This window comes from Carettochelys insculpta, chromosome 1 (assembly GCF_033958435.1).
Source record: "Carettochelys insculpta isolate YL-2023 chromosome 1, ASM3395843v1, whole genome shotgun sequence".
Classification (NCBI taxonomy): Eukaryota; Metazoa; Chordata; order Testudines; family Carettochelyidae; genus Carettochelys; species Carettochelys insculpta.
Genome location: NC_134137.1, coordinates 86,357,633 through 86,383,672, shown reverse-complemented (window position 1 = coordinate 86,383,672; position 26,040 = coordinate 86,357,633). Strand labels below are relative to the sequence as shown.

Below are 26,040 nucleotides of genomic sequence, written 5' to 3'. Positions count from 1 at the left end.
GGCTGCGAGGATGGGAGTTCAGATTGCTTTGGACGTTGCGGACACGGCAGCACGTTCCACAGCAACCGCAGTGGTGATGCGAAGGGAGTCCTGGCTCCAGACCTCGGGTATACCGAGGGATCTGCAGGCGAAGATAGTTGACCTTCCCTTCGACTCGCAGAAGCTGTTTGCTGAATCAACTGACTCGGTCCTTCATTCCAGTAAAGATTCAAGAGCCACACTCAGGACCCTGGGGATTTACACCCCCCCATACACAAAGAAAAGGTACTACCCTCAGCAAAGGCGGTACCAGTACCAGCAACAGCACCCCCAGTATCACAGGGGTTACGAGCAAGGGTGACATCAACAGCACCAGCAGTACAGAACTCCCAGGCGACGCTCACAACAGAGCCGTGCGTCCTCGGGGCGTGGCCAAAGGCCACAAGTTTGACATACAGATCCAGGGCTGCGCCATCACTACCATCGCACACGGTCATCCGAAGCAGCTATTTCACCATCGCCTCCGACCATTCTACGACCAGTGGCAAAGGATCACCACAGACAAATGGGTGCTGGAGATCATAGCCACGGGGTACGCCATCCCCTTCCAGTCGCTCCCACCGTCACGACCTCCACCCAAGCCCCACCTCCAGGAGGCCTCCCACGTAGCGAGGCTCAGGCAGGAGGTGGACCATCTCATGCTCATAGGGGCGGTGGAAAGAGTGCCGGAGCAACTGCACGGGAAAGGGTTCTACTCCAGGTATTTCCTCACGGAGAAAAAGACAGGAGGCTGGAGGCCCATCTTAGACCTTCGCGGCCTCAACAGGTACCTGCGCAAGCAACGTTTTCGGATGACCACGATCGCCTCCATCCTTACAGCTCTGGACGATGGAGACTGGTTCGCAGCCCTCGATTTACAAGATGCGTACTTCCACATAACCATCCATCCGGCTCACCGGCGATTCCTCCGGTTCATGGTGGGCAACGAACACTTCCAATACAAGGTCCTACCGTTTGGCCTCTCCTCGGCCCCCAGAGTCTTCACCAAGACCTTGGCAGTGGTGTCAGCCTACTTGCACAGACAGGGTGTATTCATTTTCCCGTATCTGGACGACTGCCTGCTCAAAGGGGCCTCGAAAGGAGAGGTTCTGCGCATGATACGCGTCACAGCAAACACGTTCTCCTCACTTGGCCTGGTTATCAATCTGGCAAAATCACAAATAGACCCCACACAGGACAAAGAGTTCATAGGGGCTCGCATAAACTCGGTTGCAACGAGAGTATATCTACCAGAGGCTCGCTTTTGAGCCATCGGTTCCCTCGTGCAAGTCATCACCTTCAGCCCTACGGTGCCGGTCTTGACGTGCCTGCAGCTGCTGGGCCACATGGCAGCGGCGATGTTTGTAGTGCAGAACGCCAGGTTACACATGCGCAGCATGCAGCACTGGCTGGCGAGTGTATACAAACCGGCAGTACACACCGTTCACAAGGTGGTGTCGCCCACAGCCGGGGTGCGCAAATCCCTGCAATGATGGGTAAACCCCAGGAACTTGCTAACAGGGGTACCCTTCCACCAGCCGCAAATATCGGTTTTTCTCACTACAGATGCCTCCCTCATAGGGTGGGGAGCGCACATGGGCGAAGAGGTGACTCAAGGACTGTGGTCACCCACGGAACAGTCACTACACATCAACGTACTGGAGCTCAGAGCAGTGTTCAACGCCTGCAAACACTTTCGAGACCACATACAAGGCAAAGTCGTCGGGATCAGTACAGACAATACCTCCACCATGTTTTATATAAACAGGCAAGGAGGAGCTCGATCCCGTGCCTTATGCGCGGAAGCAATCCGCTTATGGAACTGGTGCATCGCCCACGATATAATTTTGAAAGCCTCATACTTGCCGGGTGCGCACAACGTGAAGGCAGACCAGCTGAGCAGGCGTTTTGCGCTCACACACGAGTGGCAGATCCGTCCCGATCTGCTACGGTCGATTTTCCACGCATGGGGTTTTCCCCAAATAGATCTGTTTGCCACTCAGCACAACAAGCAGTGCCCACGATTCTGCTCCAGGGCAGGACTGGGATGGGGGTCCCTGGGGGACGCGTTCGCGATCCCGTGGGGGGGCCCCCTGCTTTATGCGTTTCCTCCCACAGTGCTGATCCACAAAGTTTTGCAAAAAGCCAGGAGGGAAAGGGCCCGGATGATCCTGATAGTCCCAACGTGGGATCGCCAACAATGGTTCCCCCTACTCCTGCGCATGTCGGACTGTCCACCGATGCCTCTTCCGGTGGCGCCGGATCTGCTCACGCAAGCCCAGGGGTCCGTAGTGCATCTGCACCCCCACAGCCTGCGACTGCAAGCGTGGTTAATCCATGGCTCAGCTCCCTAGAGAGCACATGCACAGTGGCAGTACAACATGTCCTAGAAAGTAGCAGGAGGACTTCCACTAGGAAGACCTACAAACAAAAATGGACTCGCTTCACGGTTTGGTGTTCTACGAAACAGCTGGCCCCCCTTTCGGTGCCTATACCTACAATTCTAGAGTATTTACTGGACCTCAAGAGAGGAGGACTCTCGCTATCCTCGTTAAAGGTCCACCTTGCCGCCATCTCGGCGTTCAGACATGAGGAGGAAGGGCACACGGTGTTCGCCCACCCTATGGTTACCAGGTTCCTCAAAGGGTTGATAAACCTCTACCCCCCTCGGAAACCGATTCCACCTTCGTGGAACTTGGACCTAGTGCTTACCACACTGATGGGACCACCGTTCGAGCCCTTGGCCACGGTTCCCCTCCGCCTCCTTACAATTAAAACGAACTTTCTTCTCGCAATTACGTCAGCTCGTAGGGTGAGTGAGCTCGCGGCAGTCATGGCAACGCCACCCTGCACTGTTTTTTCCAAGGAGGCGGTAACCATACGGCTGCATCCAGCCTTTGTCCCCAAAGTTTCTTCCGAGTTTCACATCAACGAACCTATTGTTCTACCCTCGTTTTATCCAAAACCTCATAACCCCAACAAAGAGGCGCGCCTACACCTCCTGGACGTGAGGAGGGCGCTAGCCTTCTACGTAGACAGGACCAAGTCCTTCCGGAAAACGGATAGACTCCTAGTCTCCCTCGCTCCCAAATCGAAAGGAGAGGGTCTCTCCTCGCAGAGAATCTCAAAGCACATTGTATCCTGCATAAAAATGTGCTACGAGCTCAGAAAGACTCCTTTATCGGCCACTCCCAGGGCTCATTCCACCAGGGCGGTGGCAGCATCAACAGCCTTTTTTCAAGGGCGTTGCGCTAAAAGACATTTGCAGAGTGGCGACCTGGTCATCCTGTGACACCTTCGCCAAACATTACGCCCTTCACAGGGTATTCCAAGAGGATACCCGTCTCTCTGCAGCGGTCCTCTCGGGGACAAGCTGCACATAATCCGATTACCCACCTCCTATCTTGGGTTACTGCTGGGTAGTCACCTATCGTGGAGCACCCACGGGGACACTCGAAGAAGAAAGAGAAGTTACTCACCGTAGTAACGGTGGTTCTTCGAGCACCCGTGGGTGCTCCACTACCCGCCCATCCTCCCCGCTTCGGATCTCTGTTAGTGTTTTGCAGGGGCACCCGAGGCGGTTGGTCGAGGAACTGGCGGGGACCGGATCGCGCACGTGGCCAGGAGCGCGCAAGGGAGCGGCGCGCACCGGCGCATGCGCGGTCCAGCAGAAACTGCTTGGAAGATCCGATCTGCAGCGCCGGGCAAGCCCGTCACCTATCGTGGAGCACCCACGGGGACACATCTCGAAGAACCACCGTTACTACGGTGAGTAACTTCTCTTTCTCTGCTGCAACTCAGCTTGGATTTGATTCCATTGAGCTGTACTATGATGCTACTGAGCAGTGTCCTTTTGTCATCTTTGTGTGTTCTGCTTCCTTCCACTCCATGTGCTTCAGGATAACATCCTGCTTGCACCTCTTTCTCTTTCTGTTCCTCTCTCCTCCACTGGGAATTGCATCTGGAAAGTGAAGGTCAAAATTAAGATACAGTTAACATAATATGCTTTTAAATGGCATGACTGGATCTCTGTGTCTACTATCAGGGAAAGTTTGTATTTTGACGTCCCCTTAAAGGCTTACTAAGGATGGGATAGTAAGCGTGCATTTCACAATACATCAGTTGTCATCTCTTATCCAGTACATTGCTTTGTGGACATGGAAAGCTATAAACAATTGTCCGCTTTTAAGGGAAAGGGGAAGGCTGCAAAGCAGGGGAATCTGCCAGGTGTCCTGGGGCATGGGAAAAATTTTTTCCTCTGTCTGTAAAACAGTCCTTCCCAATGAGCAAGCTGTGTAGAGAGGATAGTGGAGAAGAGTTCGATTACAGATGCATGAACAGCTGCCTGGGGCGGCGGGGTTCCCTGTAAAATAAAAAGAACTACAAAAAATACAATAAAAATTGAAAGCTTATGTGAAAAGGGATTGTGGGGGGGCTCTGCCTGGAGAGCCTGACAGCCACGTGGTATATGGGAATCCTGTAAAGTAAAAAGAAATGCTGAGTGGAAAAGGACATGCAGGGGGAGATGTCCTGCAGAGCCCAAAAGCCACCTGGCATGTGGAATTCCGGGGGGGGGGAGAGGGGAAAGAAAATAAATGATGGGTATAAGGGACATGGGAGTGGAGAAGCCCCACAGAGCCTGCAAGCTGCGTTGCAGGGATGGGGAACAGAGCACCCGCTGGCTGCTTCAGGGAAACGGGAAGGGGCAGGAAGCATGGAAACAAAATCCGATGCAAATGCCCATTCTGTCGGTTGCCAAAGACGACGTTACTCTCCTAAACCTAACAGACATGGAGAAAGAACACCTACTCATGCTGTGTGACCAAAAGCCTCGAAAATTTGCTAAAATGCTGCGTGGTTGCATTACACCAGATCTCTATCTGGTTGCCTGGCATGGCACGGTGTGCTACTGTGGAAGCCACAACAAGTCAGACCTGTCCAAAAACCTTGTGAAAAAAATACAAGAGTGCCTGGATCAGGCCTTCAAAGAGATCTCCAAAAAGAAGAAGCGCTCCATCCCAAGAAACATTAACACGCTGTTCTGAGGGGCACAGAACCATAGCTAGGAAACCTGTACCCGTACCCAACCCTACACCTATCATGATCCATCCCCAACTGCATCTAGCATGCAGAATAAATACTCACCTGAACAGTATGTTCCAGGGCACTTGGGAACCTGCGTGGAGAGGACCAGCATGGATGGGACTGGTTCCAGGTCTATGGTGAAGAGCTCCAGGCTGTCTGGAAGAACTTCCTTGGTCCCCAGCTCATTACCCCTTCCTTTTCTTCCTTCAGGGCACCCAGCTTCTCTGGGCTCACCTTGAACATCTAGGGCCTCCAGAAGTGTTATAGTTGAGACTGGGCTCTATGGGGGTGTCGTACACCATTAGCATGAGCAGCTGTTGACAATAGTAGCAGGTACGTGTCTCTGACCACTGATTGGCTTTCCAGACTTTTTGATAGTCTTGCTGGAGTTCTTTCACCTTCAGCCAGCATTGCATTGAGTCCCAGGAGTGATGTTGGGCGGCCATCTTGTGTGACAGCTGATCATAGATTGCCGCATTTCTCTTGGGCACCTGAAGTTTCTTCACCACCAATTGGTCTCTCTAACTCGCAAGGAGATCCAGCATCTCATGGTGGGTCCACACTGGGCGTCTCTTGAGACCCTGAGATATACTAGGCAGATCACAGTCCTGAGTGCCATGATTGCAGTAGATGGCTACTGATGCAATTGCTACCGATGCAGCGGGATGGGCAAAGAATTTTTTTCATAATGTGCGTCCTTTTTGTTTGAAGGGCTAGGCATTGCTGAATTTAAATTCAAATTCAGTCATAACTTCACAGGCTTCCTGTGACCTTCTTCCTGCGCACGTGGATGGAGAGCAACAGAGTAGGAAGTGGCCATACATGGGAGGTCACCATGTAGTTTTGTGCGATACATATGGGACACTTCTGGAGGCTAATAAATTCGATTTGAGGACTTGGGATTTCCACACTAGCCTTTTGATATTCTAAATTTGAAATTGATGTTATACCCATTCTGTAATATCGACATTTTGTTGTCAGTATTACAGCTCAATAAATTGAGCTAATAGTATATACAGGGAATACAGTGACGTTCTAATATCAAGCTAACTCCTTGAAATTCGAATTTATCTCATAGCGTAGCTGCAGCCATCATGATTACAAGCAATACTTTCACAGGCTTTGTCCCTTTCCAGCCAGGGATCACTTTCCAGTTTTTTTTGCTTCAGTTCTTGAAGCATTGTTGTAGTGAGGAGCTGTGAGCTGGAAAGTGGAGGCTTGAAGAATAGCTGCTTAATTTATGGCCCCCTTGCCTTCGTTGATACAAAAGAATTGCCCATGTGTCTCTCTCTCAAAACTAGTTATTGTTACTGTAAGAATAATACAGTAACAATAATACAGGAGAATCTCATAACTTCACAGGTAATATTGATAGATGCATTTCTACAGGAAAATAATGTGCAGCTGATTGAGTTTTCAAATGATGCCTCACAAGATATATTTTGTACAGAATATTTCATAACTATATAAAAGTGGTGAACATGGAGGGTGGGGGAGACTGGTTGTACAGTGCTTTGAAACCACAGCAGTAGCTGTCTTAGCTATGGCCAGTATAAAATGTTATTTATAGCTGCTGGAAGTAACTCTTTATATTACTGCAAAATAGTAGAAGGTGAGTAAAAATGATAATCACTTCATGGCATGTGAAGGTGACACTTCTTTGCCTTTTCCAGGGTAAATAACTGTCACCTGTTTACTTCAGGCGGGAATTGTTACTGTGCCCACTCCAAGAAAATCTCATTCATCTGCTTCTGGCTCTGCAGGCTAGCAGTTTACACATCCCATTTTATTACACTCAACTGCCCAGTCCCCTATCTTCTGGACACCCACAGTGTACACTAATTTATGATAAACCCCCTGCTGGCCAAGTTACTCCTCTGTGTTGGAGACCCGTGGTCACAAGCTGTTGTCTCTTAGTCCCAGTTCTGGGAACTTCCCCAAAAGTTCATTTGTCTTTGTAAATCTACAGTCAGCATACATAGGCTATGTGCATAGATGTTGTCCTTATGCTGCTTGTGTCAGTTCTCAGGCTTTGCTACCTCTGGTGATTGGCTCGCCTCTCAACAGGTTTGGAACACAATATCCTAAAGTTTGCAGAGTTCTAAAATAATTTTCTCTGCAAACCTTTTGCAATAACCATGAAAATCAGCTACTTCTTGGCTTTCAAGAGAGACAGCACATGACCCCCTTGATGAAATATTGAGAAGATGGTTTGACACAGTATTATAGTGGTATATGCTTGGACATGTCTATATCACATCAGGATTCTGATTGAATACACCGTGGAACACATAATTAGTAGAGTCATTAATCCTGAAGAGTGTCCAAAGACACAAAATGAAGAGGGAAGAATGGCAATATTTCCTATAATAGTGGAAAACCTATTAAAGTTCCATGGATTTCTTCACTATAATAATAAATACATGTATCTGGAAAATTGATAAAAGATTATAGTGCAGCAGGAAAAATAGGGCCCAGCTATAGTAGACCATTGATGCCTGTAACATGAGCATCAAAGAAGGGCAGAAACCTGTAAAAGGAATTTTGTTGAAATTTTCATCTGGAAATAATTTTGAGTATTCTAGAACAAGATCAAGATTTGAAAGGTGATTGAAGTCTTTGAAAGAAGAAAGAAATGAAGAATCCACGAATGAATTAAAAAATCTGTTTCACTGAAAGCTTGCCTAAAAGTAACTGGAGCAAAGAAGAGTGCTCTGCACAAATGAAAACTGCTTAAGATGTGCAGTCATTGATTGTCTCCTAAATTACATTTCTTAAAAGTTATTCCTTCTTTTGGGTTTAAATACAAAACATCTGGAGCAGGTGGAGGTAACCTGGATTCTTCTTGGTTTAGAAGATCTGTCAAAGAAATTGTTGCTAAATAGCTGACAGTGCAGGCTTGCAGGCATTTGACAGCTCTGTGTCCGGATATATCATGAGGCACTGAGTATTTGCCTGAGAGAGTTTCATGGGAAGCTGGCCCTATGGCTGTCTGTATTCTCACTTCAATCTTCATGCAGTTCTTGAGCACAACCAAGTGAGCTGCTTCTCCTGTTTGGCAATAGCAGTAATTAGTAATTCCAAAAATGCGTTGCATTTGCATTCTCTAGATGTCATTTATAAATCTGTCCCCTGATTATGCTCTGCCTGGATATATGCAAACTCTCAGAAGTGTGCATTGGGCATTTGGTTTTGTTGAGGTTTTGGGGAAGCGGAAAGCTCCCCTGGTCAGATGCTAAATGATAATGGCTTAATTCTTTGTGCACCCTTTGTACTGATCTCTTTTCTTCTGTGCAAAGTGTGTAAAACACATCCATTTTGACTCAGTCCTGGTTTACGGATACTATATACAGTTAAGAAGTGTGGGTTTTTTTTTTGTTTTGTTTTTTTTTAGAAAAAGGTATCAGTGTAAATGACTACACTCTTTCAGACTGTTGCAGCTGTCTCAACCAGAGCTTTTTTAATGCTACTGGAATACAATCCTTGTTGCTGTGGCTTGAAGAGAAATCTTTGGGGCAGGGAGTCTCCTTTTATCTTTCCAAGATATACATTCCCATGGTGCCCTTCTCATAACGAAATTTCAAAACCCCATTATTATTCATGAAACAGAGCCTTTGGTATTCCCTTATGTCATACAAAGGGTCGCTCAAACATACATGCTGAGGACACGTGTACTGAAAGATGTTTGTTCTCACAGGAAGCCATACTTTTACAACACATATTGAAAATTCCTGAACAAGAATCCAGTCCTGTTCCCTCTGAAGTCAATGGAACTTGAGTTTAGCTTTTGGCTCCTATACGAGCATGTGGCTGGCATCTAGATGTGCTTTAATAGTAAAAACTTAAGCTTCAGTTGGACTCATGCATGTATTAAATAAGGCTTGTTCTGTGCTACAAGTTTTCCAGAAGAGCTGTGATGAGAAGGTATGTAGAAAAAAGTCGTAGGGTGCATCTATGCTTGTGCCTTATTTTGAAATTAATTTCAAAAGTGGGTCCAATTTCGAAAATGGCTGCGGAGCATCTACATGCCCAACAGCTTCTTTCAAAATTGTTTTTGGCGAAAGGGGGCTCAAATTTTGAAACGGCTCGTCCCATCCCAGCTTGTGAAGATTGGCCCCTTTCGAAACCAAATTACAAAATAGGGCATGTGCAGACGCTCCGGGCCCGCAATTTCAAAATTGCAGGTCTGCCATGGCGGTGGCTTGAGGGAGCGCGGAGATACACTAGCAAGCCCTGGCGGGGTTCTATGGTCCCCGGGCCAGCCCCTTAAATCCGCACGGCCCCCAAACCCCGTGGAGGAAGCTGAGTGTGCGCCCAGGGCCTGAGGAGCATGAGCTCTGCCTGTCACATACTCCAGCAGCTAGACAAATGTGCCACACAGCCGATCAGCTGGATGGTGAGCACCCCACACTCCGGGGACCCCCAGGAAGCTCCCTCCTCCCAGCCCAAGGGGTCACCTAGGGAGAACCAGGGCCAGAAAAGGAGGGGGCCCCTCCTGGACGGAGGCTGAGGTGAAAGATCTCCTTGGCCTCTGGGCGGCAGAGGAGGTGCTGCTCCACAGCACTGGGGAGCCCCGTAATGCAGCCTCCTAGGAGCGGCTGTCACTGGGGCTGCGGAGGTGGGGACACCCCCAGGGTACGGACGCTCAGGTCCTCTCAAAGGTGAAGGAGCTGAGGCAGGCCTATAGCCAGGCCAGGGATGCCCGCAGGTGATTGGGAGCCGGGGCTGGCCGGAGGTGCCCGCATTACCGGGCATTGGAACAGCTCCTCTGCCCAAAGTATGTCCCCGAGCCGTTGGTGGTGGTTGACACATTTGGGCCTGATGCCGACCGGGAGACAGACCCACAGAAACAGCCAGGACCCTCCCGCCAGACCACACCTGCAGGGTCAGGGAGCGACTCAGAGGAGGGGGCCCACTTGTGATCGCAGTCAGCTCCGGTACCTCCAGCCAGGCTCCCTCAAGGCCGGTGTCCCCGGACCTGTTCTCTGGAGCCCCAGGTAGGTAACGGGTGGATCGGGTGGCCTGGGTTGGGGGGCCTATCCCACGGTCCCCTGCCCCATCCCAGACCCAGGTATGGAGCCGTCCAGCACCTGCACCCATGAACAGCATCCCAGCCCTCCCAACTGGGAAGGGATGTGGGGTCCAGGCTTCAGCCTGTAATCGTCCCACAGATGAGGTCCCGGCAGGCACATGGGAGCCCCAAGGACGGGTCGGCAGGGGAGACACCACCTCGGGGGCTGGTCTGGGGATGGAGGGCGTGGTGTGGGTGGAGCCCCCGAGCCTGGGCAGAGCCCCCGGTCCTGGGCAACAGCACTGATGGGTGGCCTCTCTCCCCCTTGTGTCTCCACAGCATCATCCTCTGAGGGCCGGACCAGACCCACGCCACTGTCTGATGGAGCCAGAGGGCCCTCCTCCCAATCGCCCAGGCTGCTGGCTACCCAGCCCTGGGGGGCCCGATGGCAACGCCGCTACAATCCACAGGAGGCAGCAGAGGCCCACACTGCAGCCCTCCAGGAGCAGACCGCTGTGCTCCAGGAGTGGCTGCAGATGGAGCAGGAGGACAGGGCCTGGTAGAGGAAAGTCTGGGCCGAGGCGGCCACTGCTCTCTGACGTCTGGCTCTCCTGCCAGTCCCCCTGGTGCACCCCTGCCGCGCCTGAACCCACTCCCGTCACCCCTGAACCTGCTCCCACCGCCCCCAAACTCACCGCCCTCATCCCACCCATCCTCACCCCATCTGCCAGGCTCACCCTGGGCTGCTGGCTGATTGCCAGTGCTAGCCAGGAGGAGGATCTCCCTCCTGTCCCGTCCCCCCGGCTGCCTTACCCAGCCTACCCCATCCCTTAGCTCCTGGCTAATCCTACCTCCCCATCCTGCCAGCCCCCTCCTGGCCCTGACAGGTCCCCTGCACCTGGGGCGGCAGGGGCCCCCGTACCTGCCGGGGGTCTCACCCCCCCACTCCCGTGGGGGACTAGGCCTGCCTGTGCCTGTGGCCCCGGCCACAGGGGTATGCTTCTGCTCATTGTATATAGTCTCTTCTGTCCCCCCATATTTAGCCCCATAGGAAGACCCCGCACAATTGTTCAGAGGTGTTTATTACATGTATATAGTTGATCCCCAGTTAATAAACCCTTTTTGTGCACCCCCGTGTTCCCTGTGTGTGAGGGGGCCGTGCTGCAGGGTGGGAGTGAGCCAGGTGGTGGTCAGTGTGGTTCCTGCTCGAAGGCCTCCCGGAGAGCTTCCCAGACCCTAACCCCTTCTTGATGTGCCTGGTGGTATGGGGCCGTGGGTGGCTGCTCATAGCTGGAGCTGCGGTCTGCAGCCCACCCTGGCATGTAGCGCTCATGCTGGCCCTCCATTGTATTGTGCAGAGCACAACAGGCCGCGACCACCCCAGGGATGTTGGGCAGGCTGATGTCCAGCCGTGTGTTCAGGCATCGGAAATGCCCCTTGAGGCATCCGAAGGCCCACTCTACAGTGTTGCAGGCGTGGTTCAGGCAGTTATTAAAAATGTCCTGGCTGGCAGTGGTGTGCTCAGTGTAGGGGTGCATCAGCCACGGCTTTAAAGGCTACACCCGATCGGCCACTATACATGGTGACATCGTTGTGTCCCCCTCAGGGAGCTCCTGGGCAGGGATGTAGGTGCCCTCTTCCATGCGCCGCCCCAGTCAGGTGTTGCGTAGTACCTGGGCTTCGTGGGCTCACCTGGAGCAGCCCACCCATATGTCACAGAACCAGCTCCAGGCATCAATGAGTGCTTGGAGCACCACCGAGTGGTAACCCTTGCGGTTTATGTAGTGTCTCGCACTATAGTCTAGGGCGTGGATAGCTATGTGGGTGCCATCGAGTGCGCCGAAGCAGTTTGGGAAACCAAGGGCTGCAAATCCTGCCATGGCGTTGTCCAAGTTGCCGAGGCAGACGGCCCTCTGCAGGATGAGGCAATTGGTGGCCTGGACCACCTGTAGAAGGGGGGCACCGACATGTGGGGCCTGCACATTGGGAAGCCCCCCTGCCCCCTCCCCTTTCCCCTGCAGACCCCCAACCGAGGGGCCCCCCTGCCCCCTTCCCCTTCCCGGGGTGGGTGTGGGGCCCTTGTCTCACTTACCTCCAGGAGGATGGCTCCAACAGTGGCCTTGCCCACCCCGAATGGGTGCCACACTGAACGGTGGCTGTCTGGCATGGTGAGCTTCCAGAGTGCGATCCCCACACACTTCTCGACTGGGACCATGGGCCACATGTGGGTGGCCACATGCTTCAGGGCGGGTGTGAGCCATTGACACAGCTCCAGGAATGTCTGCTTTGTCATCGTAAAGTTCTCGAGCCACCTTTCGTCATCCCACTGGCCCAGTACCAGGCTCTTCCAGCAGTCCCCACTGCTGGGGTGGCTCTAGAAGCACTGTGAGGGATGTGGAGTGGTGGTTGACCTGTTGCCAGGGCCTGCAGGACCCCTGTAGGGGAGGAGGTGGGCCCCAGGGTATCCATCACTCCCAGGATGGCAATCACCGCCTGGGTCCCAGTGTGGATGGGGGCATTGGCCTCGGGCAGCTGCTGTTGCTCCGTTCTCCTCCCGTTCTTGGAGCATGGTCCACGAAGTGCTGTGTACTGCTCTGTGGTGCTCTGTGCGTGCAGGGTGAGTGTACTTGGGAGGGGCCCTATGAGGTGGTTGCTGGCTGTGGAACCTGGAAGGGCTTGTCAGCCATGTGATCCCATGTGTGGTGTTTCCTAGCTGCTTATTTTGAAAGAGCCCACGTTCCTGTGTGGATACTCACTTTCAAAGAATGGGGGGAGTTCTTTCGAGATAGCGGATCGGTACAGCGATCCATTTTGTGTGTGCAGCCGTGCTATTTTGAAATCCCTTATTTTGATTTTGTTTTTCGATGTTCTCCCTTTCGAAATTTCTTTGTGGTGTAGACACACCCATACAGTTGGCCAACATAGCTATACCAAGAAATGCGCTGGTGAAGATGCAATGATACAGGGAAAAAGAGTGCTTTTGTTGGCTTAGATCAGTTCAGGGCATCCCACTCTCAGGGGATATGGAGGAGGGTAGCACACAGTGGGCCCTGGGCCAGTTCCCACAGAGGGGATGGTGAGAGAGCACCACACAGCCCTGTTCTCCACTGGCTTCTGTGCCACCTCCAGCCCAGCTCCAGCCCTAGCCATACTTCCCTTTTGTCCCCTGCTCCTTTCCACAGCCCAGCTTTACCCTCTTTTGCTCTCCATCCCCAGGCAAGCTACACTTCTAGTCCCAGCTCTTCCCCCATCTCCAGTTCTGTCTTTTGGCTCTGTAGTCAGCCCAAGCTCACCTGCTGAGCTAACTGTGCAGTAATTAATTGGGGATGTGGACAGATTCCGTTACGGGTAAGGCTAGGAAAAGTTTGGGCATCACTGGCTTAGATAATACTCTTTTTGGAGGTCATTCAACTATCCAGGTAGAACTCACTGCTGCAGCTCTACTAAGGTGCTCTTTCAGTTGGTACAGCTGTCTGTCAAACACTCTGTAGTACAGTGTATGGCAACATGGTGGTTGTTCCTTCCCCTGGAGCCATTCAGACCATCTTAAGTGCTTTCTTCAAAGCATCTGAGACTCTCAGCCTCACACTGAACATCAAAAAGACCAAGATGCTCCACAAACCTTCCTCGATGCAACAGTCTCATGTACCTTCGATTGAAGTCAATGGAGAACTGCTGGAAAATGTGGAGCATTTCCCATACCTTGTAAGTCATCTTTCTGGTAAAATCAACATCAATGCGGAAATCCAGCATTGTTTGAGCTGAGCAAGCTCTGCTTTTGCCCACATGAGACCAGGGTCTTTGAAAACCAGGACTTCTATCCCAAGACAAAGCTCTTTGTATACCATGTAGTGGTTATTCCAATGCTGCAGAATCTGGACAACATATAAGCATCATTTGAAGGCACTTAAACAGTATAATCAATGCTGCCTCAGGAAAAGGCTAAATTTCTCTTGGCAGGATAGACGCATGAACACTAGCATTCTGGAAGAGTCGAACATGACCATCATTAAAGTCATTATCATTCACCAACTTTGTTGGACTGGTCACATAGTTCAAATGTCTGATCAGTGTCACCCAAAACAGATTCTGTTTTCTGATTTAAAGAAAAGACAGAAGAGCATTTAGAGTCAAAGGAAGCAATATAAGGATGTGCTGAAGGGACACATGGAAGATCATATCATCAGTTTGCACAATTGGGAGAACCTTGCCAAGGACCATTCCCTGTGGAAAATTGGTAACCCGTGAGGGGCTGGCACAATTTGAGAGGTTCAGCCAAAGTGCAGATGAGCAGAGATGGAGAAGAAGAAAAGAGCAGCATAAACTTCCATGCTCCCCTCCAGTAACTAACACCACCTACCCGTTCTGTGGTAATACCTGTGACTCCTGAATCCAGATGATCAGCAATCAATGGACTTGCAAATAGGAGGGTGACATGAAGGCATCCTAGTCGTTATTGAGTGACCACCAAGAAGAGAGTATAGACTCTCTTCTAAGTCATAAGAACGTCCATACTTGCTCAGACCAAAGGGCCATTGAGCCCAGTATCCTGTCTTCGGACAATGGCCAATGCGATGTGTCCCAGAAGAGTGAACAGAACAGATTATCATCAAGTGATCCTTTTCCTGCTACCTATTCCCAGCCTCTGACAGAGGCCTGAAACACCATTCCTACCCATCCTGGGCAAAAAGCCATTGATGGACTTCACCTCTATGAATTTATCTAGCTCATTTTTGAGCCCTGTTAAAGTCCTGGTCTTCACAACATCCTCTGGCAAGGAGTTCCACATGTTGACTTTGTGTTGCATGAAGTCTTTCAACAAGGATTCTACCTTAGATCAGTTGGATGGATCACTTTCCCAGATAATTGGACTAACAACTGTTGGCCACATGTGCTATATTCAGAAGCAAGTGAACTGTAAGCACACCCCAATCAAGGTTGGCTATATTTATTAGAATAAGGTTCCAATGAAACCACATTAGCGCGTGACCAGTTTCATTCTTGTTGGAACTCATCAGACATGTGTAAACTGCTGCCTACAGCATGATTCAAACCTGGGATGCCTTCGTCATAGTCAGGGATGATACCATATCTCCACAGCATTAGTTGTAGGAAAGGAGTATATATAGATCAGTTGGACTGATCGCTTTCCCAGATTCTACCTTACGCCACTCTTATATACTTGAATGAAATATATTGTTAAAAATTTTCCCAGTGTTCAGTGTATATTTTCTTTTGCTCATGTTCATCACCTTTTCTTTATATATGTCTTGTGGCACTACTATAAACACCTTTTGTTTAACTCTAAAGACCAATCAAACAAAGCTATGCATATTTAGGTATCTTGTGTGTTTTGTTTTTAAATCACTCTTCCCTGGTCACTCCTCTCAAATCCTTTCATTACTTTTATTGTTCTCTTCTGAATTCTTTCCAGTTTGACAAAACCCTGTATCAGGGCATTCCAAATATGGTGGAAAAAATACCTAATATAGAATCTGGCCTCATCCAGTATGCAAGTAAGGAGATTGCAGATGGGAGACCTTAGTAGAAGGAGGTCTAGAGAACTGAGCACTGAACTGGAATTTAGAAGACGTTAATGATAGTGTTACCTCCCATTGTACGGTGTTACACTAGACCTCAAAAACCTGGGGTTCAATTCCTACTTCTCTCTCTGACTTGCTTCGTGACCTATGCATGTCACACCCCTCTTTGTGTTTCAGTTTTCTCATCTGGAAGAAGGGAATAATGGTACTCACCTCTGTAAAGCACTTAGAGTTCTAATGATGAAAATTACTAGACAAAAGATAGTTGGTTGTTAATAACATTTATTATTATAGATGAAAGAAGCTGCACAGAATGCAACTGTTATTGAATGCAACTGTTAACTGAAAGGTCTGTTATTTATTTGCCAAACTTTCCAAACAGTGAATATCAAAACAATAGCAGTGAGAGTCCTGAAGTGATGTCACTGATAGACATTTTTTCTTTCTTTGGGATGAATTGCTTTATCAAATCCAGAGAATAGATCTTTTGTTTAGGAACATATAGGATCAAGTTTAGCAGTGTCCCTCTTTAAGACTACGCATCTGTTGCTTTTTGAAATTAGGGTGTCCAGATGTCCCTATTTTATAGGAATAGTCCAGGTATCTGGGTCTTTATAGACAGCTATTACCTCCACTCCCAATTCTGATTTTTCACACTTGCTATGTTGTCACCCTGTCTGAGATTAACATTTTTAGCTCGATGATCAGACTCAGTCAGGGGAGTTGGGAAGAAAAAAGGAGGTATTAGGTTAGCTCAGGTCACTTGCAGTCTGTGTTTATGTGGGAGAAACGAAAGCCAGATGGTACAGCCCACAAATTGGGTAAGTCTGGCCAGGGTTCAGTACTGGTTCAGTACATCTCTTTGGTGGCCTCTTGTTGGGGTCTGATGGAACCTGACCATCATAAATTAAAGTGATTCCTCTCATGCGGCAACAGTACAGAAGCCTGGCCTCACTCAGGCGTGAACCCTCCATCTGGCATGGTTGTCTGTGGAGAAATGCAAGGGAATATGATTTGTCTATCTTACCTCTATAGGGATGAATCAAGGCCATTCTCCTTAGATGATTATATGCTGTATTCAAGCCTTGGCAATTACATTCTATTTCCTGAATAGTTTTGAGCATACTGCATAGTTAATGCTTGTTAGAGTAAGAAGGCATAGGTTTCAAAAATCAGCTATGTTTGTGAATGTTGACCTAAATGTTTCATTTTTACTGATGACATACAGACTAGATCTGCTTGGGAAGTAGCAGGCCATGTCTTATGTTAACCAGTAAATTATTAAGTCCAAAAGGATTAAATGATTTGGAAGAGATCTGTTTCTGTGATTATTCCCAGTTCAAATTATACATGATACAAAAGCCAGAACCGTTCACTGTGCTCATTCTTCAGACCACAGCTCTAAAGGCACAACTTACTCTTAAGAGATACGATTTTTGGCAACAAACAGAGGCAGGAACCCTGAAAATTTAGTTAAATGTAAATGTGCTAAATGATGCATGCACTAGTCAGGTTTCCATGATTTATCAGGTTTAAACTTCAAAGATTCTGGTTAGCTTGTATTTTTAACACTAATGAGTTTATTGCAGCCAGTGGGAAAAATGGGTAAAGTACATCAGCTGTAAATTGATACAAAGCACTGAAAGGGACATTACCTTCTAATCAGATTCTAACAGTTCATTAAACCTGCCTTTTCTGAATCACTTTTTGTCTCTGTTTTTCACCCCCTTCTACTTGTGCCTCCTGCATAAGAAAGTCTCTACCCCTTTCCCCTGGCGTAAGACCCCCTTAGACATGTGAATCAGTATTATCTCAGAGTTCTTTATTGACAAACTAAACAGGCTCTAAGGGATGCTTTATTGAGATATATACCTGATCTCAATCAAAAACTCGGAATTGTGCCCCTTATACATCATGAAAGGGAAGGGATCCTAGCTAGTGGAATAAAACTTTAGCAAGATCTGGAATGCCAAGCTGGCTGTCTTTGCTGCTCCACCCTCAACCACATCCAAACCACCCAAGTTAATTGACGCCCTAGGACATGAGAGCCCTTCCTCATAAGTAAACAATTCAGCACCCTTGCTGGGAAGAGGAATTTTTAAGTCTGGAACAATTTCTCTGAGTTATTTTGTCAGGGGCATAAGTCCTTCCCCTCCAACCCATGATAAAAATCAAGGTATCCAAAGCTGATTAAAGAAATTACATTAAAGCCCTATATTTTTAACTTCCTTGGTTTTTGTTGTATCTCGCATTTTTAAGCTTGCCATGCTGTAGAGAGAAATCTTAGCAGGGAAGAGCTGAACAACTCAGCTTGCTTTTTACATGTCATTTAATTTGCCTGAAACAGTGTAATTTATTGTAGTAGCTAACATTATTATTGAAAAGATTAGAGGGAGTTTTGTTCCTCTTGTTGATTTTGGTGCATATGAAAGCATTTTATGTATAGTCAGCTTCATGTCCCCCACAAGCTTTCTTCAAGCTGCTGCACACAGAGTCCCACTTAAAACAGTGGGACCTAAAATGGGCTCATTGGTTTGCTACTGAGGAGCACCTTGAGAACTGAGGTGTTAGTTGCCCAGTTTTTGGGCTTGTGCACATTACTACTTATGTTGGTATAACTTGTGTCACTAAGAGGTATGAATAAGCCAGCCTTCTGAGCAATGATTTGAGAATTTCTTCTAATGACACATCTTCTGCCTCTTGCAGGGATGTTTGTTTTTTAAAAATGCCACTGGGAGAGCTCTGTGCTATCAGCATAGAACGTCTCATCATCATGGTGCAGTGCATGGAGCCCATAGTCTGAGTTTTCTCCTTTTATTGTGAAGTACTTATTCAGGAATAAGAGATATAGCAATGTTTCTAAGACCCAGCTACAAGTAGTATCATGAAAACTGAGATTTTTGGGTAAACATAGCACTTAAAGTACTTTGAAACATATTTTACTGTTTTTTATTGGTTTTAACTAGCCAAATTTCCTGTTAGTAGTGTCTCTTTAAGATCAATTTCCAAGTCAGGTGCATTTCTCCAAAAACTTGACAAAGGTAATCATGTGATTTTAAATTAGCCGTGCATTTCTGGAATTGTTCCTCCTGTGCTGCCCTGTACCTCTTTCTTACCACTTAGGGACACCATATTTGGGTTGGCACCAACTTTCACAAACTTCAATTTGTAAAATAAAAATAAATTATATGAGTAAATGTGGTAGTGAACACATGCTTTCAAAATAAGTAAATCCACTGGGGAGTATTACACTGATGTGTTGCCAGCAGAGTGTGTGTGAGGAAGACTTCCTGTTAGATTACATTATTGAGGAATGAAAACTAACGGTTACAGTAGAGGCTTGGATTTATGACTCAAGGGCTGGGTCTACATGTGTCCCTTCTTTTCAAAAGGAGCATGTTAATGAGCAGGTTCGAAAGATGCTAATGAGGCACTGCAATGAATATGCAGCACCTCATTAGCATAATGGTGGCCATGGTGATTCAAAAGTGAGGCTTTTCAAATCGTACGTCGCCCGTGGAGACAGGACCTTCTGAAAGGACCCCCCGCAGATTTCGAAAGCCCTTCTTTCTATCTGGTGATCTGGTCTCCACGGGTGGCACGCAATTCAAAAAGCCACACTTTCAAATTGCCGCCATTATGCTAATGAGGCGCTGCATATTCATTGCAGTGCCTCATTAGCAGCTTTCAAACCCACTCATTAACATGCCCCTTTCGAAAGGAAGGGGCACGTGTAGACATAGGGAAGGAGTCTGTCCCAGAATCTTCCTCTGATAAGTTGTGTGACCTGGAAGAAATCACTTTTAACCTATGTGTGCCTTCATTGTCCACTTCGTAAAACAGTTGTAGCAGTATTACAGTGTTGTAGCTAGGATGGGTTGCACATAAACATTTGTGATACAGAAGAAAATGGAGGAATTCATAGAATCATAGGGTTGGAAAAGACCTCAGGAGGTCATCAAGTCAACCAACTTGCTCAAGCAGTGCCAATCCCAACTAAATCATTCCAGTCAGGGCTTTGTCAAGCCAGGACTTAAAAACCTCTAGGGATGAAGCGTTTTCTAGTGCTTCACCATTCTTCTGGAGAAATAGTTTTTCTTACTATCCAATCTCAATCTCTCCCACTGCAAATTGAGACCATTGTTTCTCATCCTGTCTTCTGTCACTGTTGAAAACATCCCGTCTGTCCTCTTTGTAATTCCCCTTCAGGTATTTGAAGGCTCTATCAGATTCCCATCACTCTTCTCTTCTATAGCCTAAATAAGCCTAAATACCTCATGCTCTCCTCATAAGTCATGTGCTCCAGCCCCTTAATCATTTTTGTTGCTCCCTACTGGGCTCTCTCGAGTGCATCCACATCCTCTTTGTAATGGAGGCCCCAAAACTGGACCCAGTATTCCAGATGTGGCCTCAACAGCGTTGAATAAAGGAGAATAACTATTTCCCTAAGTTTGCGGACAATACTACTAATGCAACCCAATATGCCATCAGCCTTCTTGGTTATGAGAGCACATTGTTGACTCATATCCAGCTTCTCATCTACTGTAATGTCCAGGTCCTTTTCTGCAGAACTACTGCTTAGCCAATCAGTCCCCAACTTGTAGCAGTGTTCCAGATTTTTCTTTGCCCAATCCTCCAATTTGTGTGCGTCACTGTGGGCCCTGTCCCTGCCCTCCAGCACATCTGCCTCTTCCTTGGGCTTAGTGTCATCCACGAACTTGCTGAGGGTGCAATCGATCCCCTTGTCCCGGTCATTAATGAGGATGTTGAACAAGGACTCCGCTTGATACCGATTGCCAGTCAGACAATTGAACAATCACAGCCTGTTGACCCTGATGATCTTCTGTCCACCTTACAGTCCAATTACCCAATGTATACATCTTTAACTTGCCGGCACGAATACTGTTAGACCATATCAAAAGCTTTGCTGAAGTCCTGATATATCATATCCACTGCCTTCCCCATAACCTCAGAGCCAGTTATGGCGTCATAGAAGTCAATCAGGTTTGTCAGGCATGATTTACCTTTAGTGAATCCATGTTGACTATTCCTGATCACTTTTCTCTCTTCCAACTGCGTCAAAATGATTCCTTGAGAATCCCTTCCATGGATTTTTCAGGCACTGAAGTGAGACTGTCAGGTCTGTAGTTCCTCAAATTCTCCTTCTTCCCTTTTTTAAAAATGCCATTTGCCTTTTTCCAATCATCCGGGATCTCCTCTGATTGCCCTAAGTTTTTCAAAGATGAATGGCTCTGCAATCACATCAGCCAACTCCCTCAGCCACCTCAGATGTATTATATCAGCTCATGAATTTGTGCATGTCCAGCTTTTCTAAATAGGTCTTAATCTCTTCTTTCTCCACTCCAGGCTGCCCACCTCTTCCAAATACTGTGCTGCCTGATGCAGCAATCTGGGGGCTGACCTTGTCTGTGAAGAGAGAGGCAAAAAAGCACTGAGTATTTAAGCTTTTTGCACATCATCTGTCACTAGGTTACTCCCCTACACCCCATTCAGTAATAGACTCACATGTTCCTGACCACTACCTTATTGCTAATGTGCCTGTAGAAACCTTTCCTGTTAACCTTTCACGTCCCTTGCTAGCTGCAACTCCGTTTGTGCTTTGGCTGTCTGATTGCATCCCTGCATGTATGAGCAATACATTTTATACTCTTCTCTAGTCATCTTTCCAAGTTTTCATTTCTTGTAAGCTTCTTTTTGTGTTAAAGATCACCAAAGTTTTACCTTCATCAGCCTGCTGTATCACTAGTGCAGCTTCTTAACTGCTGCTGTGGGACTATGCTTTGTAGGCACAGTATAGGACTATTTGTGAAAGTAGTTAAGATACCCTATGAAATATGCTAGAGAAATAGTGAATATTACTTGTGAGGCTTTGTCCCTGTTACAACAGATGGGCTTTCACTTAATATTACTGTCCTGTCCCTCCAAAGGACATCATTCTTTTCTTTAGTTATATGACAAATTGCTTAGCATGAAAACAAGGCATTTGGGAACACATACTGATTTATTTGTGCACCTTACTTCCCCCCTCGCCCACATCAAATCTAGGTCTTGTGTACCCATGAAGCTATTCTGAAACAGCTATTCAGAAATTGTTCTTCATGTGTGTTTGCAAGACTGAGAATTCTAACCCCCCAAAGTATTCAATAGTAGCAAAGAGGAAGTGTGTATGTATTAATATATTTGTGTATATATACACTAATATTTTAGTATTGATTATTCATATTTGTGCCTATAGGATCTACTTAATGTCCAAGACTCCATTATGCTTGGTCCTGTGTAAACACAGAACAAAACAGTGTTCTTGCAGTCTAAACAGAAGACAAAATACAACAGATGGATACAGCCAAGTGGGATGTATGAAGAAACAATGAAATGATATTGGTCAGCATGACTGCCAGTAGTCTCGGCACACCAGTGCCCTACCATTATCGCTTTTGTAGACATAAAAACAAACGAGAATTCTGAGTGTTTTGAAGCTGGATAATGTATGTTTAGGTGGAGTGCCTCTCAAGCATGTGGGATGGTGTGGTAGAATGTAATGAGTGGGTGATGGAGGGTGGCATTGTGGATGGATTGGAAAGGAGATTTGCTAGCAGTGCGTAAGATGATGAACACATATCTTTCTCCTTCAAATGAAGAAATAATTCAGAAAATTGTTACCCGATATGACACTGAAAAGTAGTTTCCATACACATTGATAGGATCATTGACAGTATTTTAATATAATTAACAAATTGATGATAACTATGTACCCCACAACATTAATTCCCAAACTTTTGTGAATGTCCATGTTAGGGATTTAGCAAATTGACATTCCAACCTACTCATTTTAATGTAATTATAGAAACCAGTGCACTGGTTCTACATCTGCAGCATTGTATGTGAACTGAACCAAATATTTTTTCTTGTTAAGTTGACCCTTGCTTCTCTTTATTTATTTTTCTTCCTTAGGACATCAGCGCCTTTGAGAACAGAATGTTAATGCTTGATGGGATGCCAGCAGTCAGAGTGAAAACAGAACTGTTGGAATCTGAACAAGGGGTAAGTAGGCATTTCCAGACAAATCCCCCCTTTCCTTTTCAGTGTCTTAATAATCATTTCCAGACTTTCCAATGGACAGCTTCTCCCCACCATGGTGCTCTCTTCTTGCAATTGTCTTCCTGAGGCTAGTTCTCTGGGAAACACCTTTGTCAACTGCCAATCTCATCTTTTGAGAGTCGAGAGCAAGTTGTACTCTTATGAAGATATATTAAAAGTTTCAGGAGCTATGTGGATCCCTTACTTGGTGTTAGCTTGGCAAGAGTTTTCAAAGTGCTGTCAAAAATAATAAATAAAAAGTGTGTGGTGAGTACAACAGACTGCATTCTACTCTCTGTTGTTATTAACATTTTGTTGTATATGATAGTATATTTTGGGGAACATGCCAAGCAGCAGCTGTCCCATCCTTCCTTCCTCTGTCCACTTGGCAGACGCCATGATTTCATAGAAAACTGCTTCACTGTTCAGGCAGGACACAGCTGCTTTGAGAGATTATGGCTGCTGCTACACTACCATTCTCCCCTTGGAGGTGCCATGGTAATGAGGCAATATGTAGCAGGGTAATGAGGTGCTAACGTGCATATTCAGCACCTCATTAGCATCATGGTGGCCGTGCAAACAGACTTCAACTTGCAGACTGATAGTGAAGATGGGGTGAGCTTCGAAGTCAGCGCCCCACTTCGACATTCCCTGACTCTGATCTAGTTTTGTGGGAGAAAGGGAATGTTGAAGTGGGGCACTTACTTCGAAGCTGACCCCATCTTCGCTGTCAATCTGCAAGCTGAAATCTGTTTGCGCGGCCACCATGTTGCTAATGAGGTGCTGAATATGCACTTTAGCACCTCATTAGCCTGCTTCAGATTGCCTCATTGTCCCAGTGGAGGTGCCATGGCAATGGTAGAGTAGCAGCAGCCTATGATCATGGAGGATGAGGCAATCTTTCAGGTAGTTAAATCTGACCTCAAGGAAGACTTGTATTGGGACAGAGACATTGAACTGGACTTTGTTCTTCAGTGGAAAGAAAGTCCTGAATGCGAGGGTATTGCAGTCATGGCAGCTGATATTTCTAAGCAGAGTGGCTACTGCATTTTTCCTAGTTGTAGCCTTTTTGTGATTTGTTGGTTCATTCTTGGGTATGTGTTACAAGAGTTAAGCCTGGAAATCATAATTATGGGAATGACTATGGACATGCTAATAATGGTAACAGGATATTTGTCTTACAGCAGTCCCTCTCTGGGCATTCAATAGCATTGAGGAGTCATGCTAAGTACCACATAATTAAAAAGCTTCCATATTTCAGTAAAGTGTGAATTGATACCAGGAGGCCTACTTGGGATCTTAGAAACTGGAAAGAAATTAACAATTTTTTCAATTTCCTAATGTCCTTGGTTCTTGTCTAAATAAAGTTTATGGGCTTTTGTATGTTAAGAAAATGTCATTGCTCTTTCTCTACTGTTTGAGGCTTTGGACAAAGACTACAAAAGTTTGGAAGTTTATACACTTCATTGCTATTTGAGACAAGAAAGTAATATCTAGTCAGAAGAATAAAGCACCTTTATGAGTCTTTAGGGGCAATCAGCAAATAGGCCACAAAAGTGATGATTTAGGCTGAATATTAGGAAAAAAACGTGCTGAATGGAATTTGTTATGCTGTGCAATAGCTTTAATTAATTAATTAGTTAATTACGGTTGCAGTAGTGTCCAGAGCCCCCCAGTATAGCTCAGAGCTCTATTGTGTTAGATGCTGTAGAAATAGAGAGAAAAACATGGTTCTTACCCCACAAAATTTACCATTTAAGTCACCTAAATGAATACAGGAAACTCGTTTACTTAGTTTGTTTTAAGCTAGGTGAGACTAGACTGCTGAAAGCAGTATCAATAGAAATAAGTTCTGCACTTTGGTGAGAAGAAATAATACAAGGAAGAGTATTGCTATAACTAAGTAAAATTAAGAACAGGTGGGAAGAGAGATGGTACAAGAATGAACGATGGCTGAATAGAAGATGAAGAATGGAGAATTTGAAGAAGACAGAAGCTGGAGGGGAAAGGTGAACTTTAAATATAAGCTGCCACACAGTTAACTAGAGTTTTTCAACCTGCTTTGCTGCTTTGGGTTTTGAAGGTTAAGTTATGAATTTTAGGTTCTAGACTTAGCCAGAAAATATCTTTTAAACAGCAATTCGTGAATTACTGCATGGCTCGAATAATGGAGTCTGACTACTGGTTATAACAACAGTCTATAATCCTGTCTGTAGAAGATATTGCATGCCATGGACATGCCATAGACACACACAATATAAATATGAAAAATTGTCTCCCACTATACCAGCTGCAGTGATAATACAGATAACCTGAATATGTAAGACTGCCAAAATCAGTATTGAAAATACTGTTATTCTGATGATGTATACATGACTGTGCCTTCTGAGAGTTGGGAATTGGGAAATGGAGCATATTTGAATCAATCAAGATGAGTACAGTTTTAGTTGTCATGCCTATCTTGGCTTCAGTTCTACTATTGGAACTAAGATTTTGGGATGGCTTGTCTTAGCTAGTATTAGCTCAAGTTTTTTACATACAAATTATTCCTCTTGAGTTACCGCGTGAGATTGGTCACACTGCAAAACAGTGCTCATGCTGCTCTAAGTGATTGTATGAGCTGCACAGAGTTGCACATCTCCACTGCATTACAAGCACTTTAGATCAGCCTACCCCAGCTAACTTGAGCTTAAAACACCATTTAAATTAAGTGTGCAGATGAGGAGGTAGTCTAAGAGTAACATTTCAATTGTGTCTCAAGATAACATGGCAATGAAGAAAAGACCTGGAAGGTGGAGATCACTTGGCAAATATGGAACAGAAGAGTTGAACAGTAATGGATTTTCTATTTGCTTTGAAAAATGTTAAGCAGTTGCACACAAAAAGCTTTGCAGATTTAGTATAAATGTCTAATTTTTGGAAAGCCTCAGCATTAGCAAGGGTAGATGCTTATTTTTCCAGTGAAATGCCATTCTAAAGTTTGCATGGGAAATTTAGTGCAGACTGTTTTATGTGGTCTCAAGAAGACACAGTACCGCTTTAATGAATTTATCATAAGTGAAGAAAAGGCCTTACATAAAAGCTACTGCATTGCCCTTTAACAGAACTTCATTATTACATCTCCTACTGTGGAACAAGAGTTAGCATTTCTCATAAATTGGTAGAATTACCTCAGAAATCTGAATTTGCTTATCATTTAATATTCTCTGGTGTCCTACTCCTTTGAGATCTTTTGATCTTCAGGAAAATCTTTGTCTGGCATTACCTAGCTTCAGAGGCAGTCAC

General features: G+C 46.4%; 1 protein-coding gene across 4 annotated transcripts in view; it reads left to right on the top strand.

The window, feature by feature from the left end:
* Positions 1–26,040, top strand: part of KLF12 (KLF transcription factor 12) — a 419,409-nt gene that overhangs the window by 153,288 nt on the left and 240,081 nt on the right. For all 4 annotated transcript variants that reach the window (XM_074988826.1, XM_074988807.1, XM_074988814.1 and 1 more), the window contains exon 3: positions 22,630–22,719. In XM_074988826.1, coding sequence (XP_074844927.1) covers positions 22,630–22,719 — 90 coding nt within the window. The remainder of the gene's footprint in view (positions 1–22,629; positions 22,720–26,040) is intronic.